Source organism: Gavialis gangeticus, unplaced genomic scaffold (genome assembly GCF_001723915.1).
Source record: "Gavialis gangeticus isolate Ggan-Ray unplaced genomic scaffold, GavGan_comp1, whole genome shotgun sequence".
Classification (NCBI taxonomy): domain Eukaryota; kingdom Metazoa; phylum Chordata; order Crocodylia; family Gavialidae; genus Gavialis; species Gavialis gangeticus.
In genome coordinates, this window is record NW_017729032.1 from 122,078,727 (window position 1) to 122,087,255 (window position 8,529).

The 8,529-nt window shown below is 38.8% G+C and overlaps 1 protein-coding gene across 1 annotated transcript in view; it reads right to left on the bottom strand.

Moving 5' to 3' along the window:
* UGGT2 (UDP-glucose glycoprotein glucosyltransferase 2) overlaps positions 1-8,529 on the bottom strand; it is a 246,877-nt gene that overhangs the window by 173,156 nt on the left and 65,192 nt on the right. Inside the window, exons 9-10 of the mRNA XM_019524912.1 lie at positions 6,744-6,843; positions 829-889 (exon numbers count right to left, since the gene is read on the bottom strand). Coding sequence (XP_019380457.1) covers positions 829-889; positions 6,744-6,843 — 161 coding nt within the window. The remainder of the gene's footprint in view (positions 1-828; positions 890-6,743; positions 6,844-8,529) is intronic.

Genomic DNA, 8,529 nt, shown 5'->3' on the forward strand with positions numbered 1-8,529 from the left:
CTGATTGCCCCTAAGCATGCAGTCCCCTGCTGGCCCCTCCTGGATGTGTGCCAGAATTATTTTCTCAAACAGCTTGCCTAGGATCAAGGTAAAACTAACTGGCCTATAGTTTCCCGGGTCCTCCTTCCTCCCTTTTTTGAAGATGGGAACCACAGTGGCCCTCTTCCAGTCTTCCGGCACCTCTCCAGTGCACCACGAGAGCTCGTAAAGCCGTGCCAGGGGACCTGCAATGACCTCGGCTAGTTCCTTTAGAACTCTAGGGTGAAGATCATCCGGACCGGCTGACTTGAATACGTCCAGCCCCTCCAGAAGCTCCCTTACTAAGTCCTCGCTAACCCTTGGCCCGCGTGTGCCTCCCCCGGGGCCCGAAGGGGGCCCAGCAGGGAGGTGGCTGTTCTGGTTCCTACTTAGGAAGATGGAGGCAAAGAAATCATTAAACATGTTAGCTTTGTCATCTGGTGTGAAGACCAAGTTTCCCAAGTTTCATCTCCTTTGTTTTAATGGTCTTAGTATTCCATTAATCAAACTAACCTTTCTTAAGGCAATTTTGCTATCCACTAGCACTTATTTAAGCTTTAGTTAAGTAGGAAAGGGAGGATGAGTCATTTGAAAATTGGGCTCTATCTCTGCTCTATGCAGCTATAACATGGGGAAAAAATATTCTGCTTTTCAAAAACAGGATGCATATTATATTCCAGGACATGTGTATGTGATAAAATATGGTAATTAATTCTCCATCATTAGAAATAAGTTGTAATTTGCTTTGCTAATAAGGAAATCTTATTAAATTGATAGTCACTTTATGCATAATTTAAAAAACTGGCAAACCTTCTGATTTTCCTCTATTTCATTTTTCATTTGTTGGTTTACAGGAACTCTGGTCAAAGATCTGTAAGAATAAAATACTGATATCACTCAACTATCTTGTATTTAAACAAGTATTCTTCTTTATCATATATATGGTGTTTTAAGGGCTTAAAATCAACCTGAACAATTTCCCAGTTGTTGACTTAAGCATAAAGTAGCTCCAACATTATTCAACATTCTCTGTAATTATTTGAAAGGAGAAGTGTTAAACATGTGGACCACAGGCTGAATCTGGCCCATGGAGTTCGGTCATTTGGCCTGCAGGGTGTTCTCATAGGTGGGGATGCCCAGTTCTGAGGGCTGGACTGAGCTAATAGCGCTTGTTGCCATGGATGCCAGAGCCCCTGTGGGCCTGATGTTAATCCTTGCAGCTGCCAGAGCTGCTGCTTCTGCGTGATTCTGGAACCAAAGGAGTTAAAACCACTTGCCCTCTCCACACTGCTACACCCACCACTAAAAATGCAGTTTTGAGTCTTCCCTGCTGACTAAGATTGAAGGCAGGAAGAAAAGAAAGCTAACAGAAGCAACATTAACTCCTAGGTTCTGCACAAAAACGGTGGTTCTGGCAGGCATGGGAATTAATGCTGCTGCTCACAGGACATCCACGCCACGGGAAACCCCGCAATCTGGATCCAGACCATAGGAAGCTCTGAGGGGTCAAACAAGTTTGACATTCCTGTTTTATAGAATATCTAACATATCAGAACCAGTGATATTATTTCACTATCCAAACTATTATCCAGTCCAAAATTTGAAACTTGGATGTTTTGAGATAGGCATCAAACTCTATATTTAGGTACCAAAATAAAAGTGGCTTGGGGAATCCACATTTTAAAATTTTGTCCTACTGAAAATGAAAAATGTGAAGAATGAGCACTTACAAAAATAGATTAGTGTTGTTTCATTTTAATCAAAGAAAAATGTGGATTTGAGGTAATTTTTTTAATTTGACAATTGGGGATTTTTTTTATCAGAGAAAACCAGGATACCTGGTGATTATAGAAGGGGTTTGGGATTGAGATTTCTGGATTCTGTTCCCAACTCAGCCATCTAATTTACAGTCCTGGGTTAATTACTTAACTTCAGCACCTCAGTTTACTAATCTGAAAAACTGTTGTAATAATAAAAATAAAAAATAAAATATCTTATGGTCATAAAGCAAGGCGCCATAAGTGTTTGTAATACAACAGCACTGAAAGTGACACAATAACAAACTCAAATTATTAATCATAAGTTTCCTTAGTTATTAATGGCTTTTATCCTGTATTCAGAATAAACATGGTTTGTCTCCTTTAATGTTTAAGAAAGCTCTTTTAACTTTATCTTTCATGATGTTATGATGAATGGGTTTCATTTGTAAATATAAGACCCAAGCAGGCAATTTAATTTCACCAAAATTTGGTTGCGTATTTTTTCTGACAATGCCAATTATCACTGATGGTTAGATATCACAGTTAGAAAAGAAATATTGTACTTTTCTACTTCAGTTCATCTTTTACATGATTAAATCTTATGCTTTAACACATAACTGCAGTTATTTCAGCAATGTTATCTGTGGATCTGGGCTTTTAAGAAAATGTGGAGAATCAAAATCCAAAAATAAATAAGCACACTAAGGACCCTACCAAGCCATTTTTATTTTAGGTATCAAGAAATATTATCCTAGCACAATGGCACAGAAAGAAAAAGAAGTAACTTGATTCAGCTCTGACAAGAATCCTCCTAGAGGTAACCTCATACATTACTGATCTTGATGATGGGATTGAGTGCAGTTAGCAAATTTTCAAATGACAAGCTGGGTAAAGCTGCTGATATTTACATTTGCATTGCTCCCAATCACCTGACTTGTGCTCTGAAACATGAGTGCATTGGCCACCCAGTGAAGTTATAATAAAATTCATGAAGCACAGGCAACTACCTGCCAGTTCAAGGGAAGCCTAGTATCATGGTCCTGGGCTCCTCCTGAACTGGCAATGGAGCACAACTGGGATCTGATCCCCAAACCACAATCATTTGTCTTGTCATGAATGTGTGGCATGGCAGCAAGTGCAATTGTTGGGACTGTGGCTCAATCCCATCACACCTTTAACTGAATATCCATCAGCAGCCTTAGTGAAACACCTGACCTAGTAAGAGTCACAGTAAACAATTTCCCTTTGCCTGATGAGGAAGATCTTTGCTCCCACAAATGAGGTTTGCTTCAATTTGGGCAGGTTGAGAAGTCTAGATTTTTCTATCTCCTCCCTAAAAACTGATTCTGTTACTGCTTTGATCCACCATGCCAGGAAACTCTTCTCACAGTAAAGAGCAAATAAAACTTAAAGCCAAATAGTTGCAAAAATAGCTGATTTATTATTATTATTTTATATAGCCTTATCTTATTCCATACTTTCACTAATGAAAGAAAATGGTGGCCAAACAACACAAAGGAAAATCATTTTATGAATGAAGCAGAAATCAAATTGGAGAAATAGAAGTGAGAGCTGGAAAGGACAAAGTATTCCTAGACAGTCATTAGTCATCATTCTGTCTGTCATAAGCAGTGAGGAGGAATTCAAATTCTGCAACATCAAAGACAACAGTATAAAAATACAGAATGGTGCTGTATAAAAATAACTGGTACATGTTTGAGGATGACATACATACCTCAACTCATGCCTTCACTTCTCAGCCATCCCCAAATCATCCTGACAAAGGCTTTATAACCATACCACCACATATTTCCATGCACATAAACCATCTTAATAAATATCCTACTACCAACCTGTGTGAACTATTTTAATAAACAGCATAAATGGTAGGGTATAGGGGCAAGAATGAAAATCTATATTTTTTTTCAAAAAATGTAAATTCTGATTCATATGAAAGGTTAAAAGAGAAGAAAATATAACACCAAAGACTGACAGGAAAACTTGAATCTAAATTAAAAATGACAGCTAAACACCCAGTTGAAAAATGGAGGACAAAGTTAAGGACATAACACCATTAATCTAGAAGCCTGGAAACAGTTTGCTCTGCAGGACACTGCTTTAAGGGAGCCTGCTACCAGCAATAAGCAGCATTATAAACACCACAGAGCTTATATAACATTTTCCCTATCATAAAGTATTTCTGTAAGTGATGGGAATTATTACTGAGAGTTAATTTAGCCAAAGGAATAACTCAGCCATTAAATAAGCAGGGCACATTAAGAGGTTGAAAACCAAAAAGTAAATTGTGTAGCAATACCAACCTAGTAACTACTGTTCTAGCTTTATAGCATTAGTTTCAAATAATTTTTGTGTAATTAGTCATTGTTTAAAAAGAAAATGCTTGTCTCATTTGTATGTCATCATATTCAGCATCACTTGTAGTTTATTATTACTTGTATTAAAAAAGCCCCATAAACCACAATCAGGATTAGTCTCTCATTGTCCTTGGTGGATATGAAATACAACATAAACCCTGCCCAAAGAGCTTAAACTCTAAAGAGAAAGTGGATGTAAAAAAAGTGGAAGGGGAAAGGAAAAGATAAAGCTGATGTGACATTAAAAGGAACATAAAAGTTACATATATTAGTAAAGTGGAAGCTTCAATGCTTTGAGGCTTTTTTGTAGTAAGTAAATAAGACATATTAATGAATCATTAACTGCTATTTGTCGAGCCATTAGGATGGATGTCAGAAAACCCATATTATTACTAGTGTTATGCATTATTATATTGTATACAACAGCAAGATTTTTATAAACTAGTACATGGTGTTTCAAACAACAAAAAGCCTATAAAATTAAATTTCAAAAAACGTATTAGAAATATCTCTTTTGTCACATCATCTGCATAATTGTTAAATGACAGAAATTACATTTGTAAAACACTATCTCAGGGTAACCACACTGCTGGGAAATGGAGTGAGGCATGAAAACAAGGCTCCTCACTGGAAAGGCTAAGAAAAGGGAACTTTCAAAGCAGCTGCATATTTAGAAACAGTCTAAAGACCATTTCTGAGTACCAATACAACTTTTTAATTTCAATTTCACTAATTACAATTTTTCTTTTGAAGTTAGAATTTGTCTATGCCACTGATTCTCAACCTTTTTATGCTGAAGGCGCCCCTCAGAAAATCCCAGCTTTTAATTTTCATTTGGTTTTTGACTATAGAAAAATAATGCACCAATTCATCTGTTGCAAAGAAGTCAAGATGACCACAACAGGTCAGGATGTTTTTTGACACTATGAATTTCAACTTGAAATCTCTGGGTTTATTTTATGAATTATGTAGGTTTTTGCACACCCAACAATGGTAATACTACATGGCACCGTACATGGCCGCAGCACCTTGGTCGAGAATTACTGGTATACACTACTTCCTATTCGCAACCTGCAGAAATCTGCTTATACCTGACAGCTGAAAAATGACTGGTCTACTATCATTGTCCAAACTGACTAAAATGAAAAAAAAGGAATTAAAATTAATTGTATGATTACAATGCTTTCAAAATAACTACATAAAGGGTTATTAGTAAGGCAAATTAAGAAAGGCAATATGGTTTGTTTTATAGAATATGAGCCTGATTCAGCACTCATTTTCTCCACTCTTACTGGTTAAATGGAGTTATTTGTGACTTACAGTAATGTCTGAGATTACTAGTAATTAATATTTATATAAATTTGTCTTGTTTATAATCATTTTCACAAAAGACTACCTTATGATTTCTATGGGTTTTTCACACAGCAAAAAGGAAGACAAATACTTTTAAAAAATAGCTAAACATGGTTATCAAGCCAAAAACAGCTGTAGGTGTCTGGACTGCTTTAATACCTGTAATACTTTTATCTGTATTTTTTTGTTATTTTACTTGTTATTTTCAGTTGAAAGTCTACCTTTAAAAAAACAGAACTTTAAAACCTATTTACTCTCCTGTACAATTAAATGAAAGCAAAGGACCGTTAATGTTACACTGCAGTATTCCTTTCTTTTACAGAAAATCAGTGAATACAATAAAGAAAGTTACACAGGGAGTAACTCCCTACATTTAGCAGCATTTAGCACACCATCAAGAAAACAAAAGCCTCTCTCATTAGTTCAAACTCTTCTTAAACAGCTTTTCCAAGGAAGGAACAGAAGGACATTACCTGCTGACCTGTTGATAAGCTCCAAAAAGCCCCAAGGGACACTGTCCTGTCTGCCTTTGTCTTTTCTGCATTACACAGACAACTCTCAGCATTAGCTAGCATACCACATGCTGGCTGCTGTCCGTGCTGTTGAGGAGGGGAGGGAAGTTGGGAAATCCCTGCTTGAGAAGGGAGTGGTGAGGGGGGGTGGGCAAGGGGAAGCTAGGCAGACCTTGCGGTACCTGCAGTCTCTGCCAGAACTCCAGCAAGGGGGCAGAGGGACAGGGTCAGCCCTGCTCTATAGCAGACAGCCCAACCCAGGGCTGAAAAGCATCTGGGATACTGGGAGACTCTAGTTTTAGTTAAACCAGGAAGGGATCTGGGACAGACATTGCATAAACCGGTTTGAGCCAAATCAGTTAAGTCTGATACTACATTTAACCAGGTTTACCTCAAACCAGTTTCAGCCATTTTCAAACTGGTTTATGTGCATTGAATGTCTGTTCTGTTACAGGCTTAAACAAGTTTCTGATCACTTAAACCAGTTTATGTGTAATGTCTGCCCCTAGCCTAGAGGGTAACCCTATTTTGCTTCCTATATAAATCAGTAGTTGACACAAATAATTGTAGGACAAGTTGTCACACATAGTACCTGTCATAGATAAAGAATTATTTAAAGTTGCAAGGTTGCATGATTTGGATATAAATTTCTACAATGTTCATTAAATTCCAACCCAAACATCAAATGATAATTCATATCACCATAAAAAGCAATTTTATCATACCTGGCCTTTATAGGGAAGTTCTGTGCAATGTCTTTCATTACCGTTAAGGCATCATAAACAGGGGTTGATCTAATTTGAGAAGCTGCTTGAAAACTGAGATCTGTAAAAAAACAAAGTATCACTGGAAAACACAATATAAATCAACACAGACTCAATTTCATAAAACACAAACACGTACAAATGGTCAAAACTTCATATTTCACTCGCATAACACCCATCCAAAAATCTTAAAACATTAACATTGGAAGGTAAGTATACAGATGTTAGGAAATGCTAGTTTAAGTTTCCTGTACAAATTTACCATGGCATACATTGTGTGTATAATTTTCTAAGTTTACACACAAAAAAAAATTCCATCATGTAGCATCAGACTGATTACTACAGCAATATCAGTAGAATTGGACCTTAGAAACAACAAATAATTCTGCCAGTTAAACTAAGGGAGTAATTTACACCAATAGCACTATATTTTTTTCTATGCCAACCAACACTAAAATGGAAGAGAATATATATTTTACTAGTGGAGCTCACAAGTATCTGTTTTTGGCCCCCCAAAAGGTAAGAATCAAGATTCCTGTATGCTAGTTCAAGCTCTGGAGGGAGAACGTACTCTAGCAGTCACTGACCCAGTTACCTATTTCTCACAAACCCAACATCTTTTGTCATGCTGTAACATAGTGCTTCTTTCTCCATACCTGGGTCCTTGTCCCATGCTTACTCTCTCTCTGTAGTCAGCCCCAGTCTCTATTCCTCAAGATCCTAATCCTTATCTTCATCTCCTTGCCCATCCAGTCCTTCTTGTTCCCTAAGGGTGTTGACAGAAGTGATATTTTGTCACATGATCAGCCCTTTAAAAATGCTCTACACCTGTGCCCTGACAGAAGTGCACAGCTGCAGAATGTTTAATAAGTGCCCAATCACGCAACAAATGAACCCTCATTACATAAGGGTTCAGATGAAGGTGCTCCAACGTGGAGTATCTTCATTAACTTCTGTTAGAGTCTGCTTAGGAGCAGGGCTGGGCTCATGCAGCCCAGCCCTGCCCCCAGTGCAGAGAGGCTTCTATCAACCCCCATCTCCCCCCAGTATAGGCTGGGCAAACGCCAAACTGAGCTCTCCCCCCCCACCTCCTGTTCCCATTCTGAAAACAGCACTGGAGCTGAGAGGAAGGACAGGGCTAGGGGAATTCAATTCTCCACCCCCCTCCCTGGACCCAACAGCAAAAGATTGTTGGGGCGGGGGCGCTCACTGTAAATCATGGCACTTCCTGTGAAGTGCCATGAGTTACAGCAGGGAGCTGCACATCTGTTGATACACTCAGAAACTCCTCAGTATTTAACCTCAGTTTCTTCCCACTCACCTCCTTCCCCCGTTCCACTCTCCTCTCTGGAAGTTTCTACACATGAATTTAAGTGGGCTTAAATTTAATGCACATTAAATTAATGCATATTAAATGTTTTTTGGCAGGTGTCTAGACGTGGTGGGACTTGTAGCTAACTTTAGTCCCAGGTCAGTCCAGCCCTGCCATATGCCCCTGTGGGCATTGAGAGGAGCTCCAGCCTCAGGCCACATGGCTGCCAGCACTTGCAGCCATCATAAAATCATACTCTCCACACTGTGACCTCTGGGCTGATGCTTCCTGTGCCAGAGCATCAGCATGGCAGAGACAAAGGCAAGAGACAGAGACAAATGCCTGCTCTGCTCGTGCTGCAGCTCCAGTGATCATCGCCTGCTGGAATTCACCATTCAGCGCAAGGTGACAAAGGCATGCAGTAAGGCAGCGGCC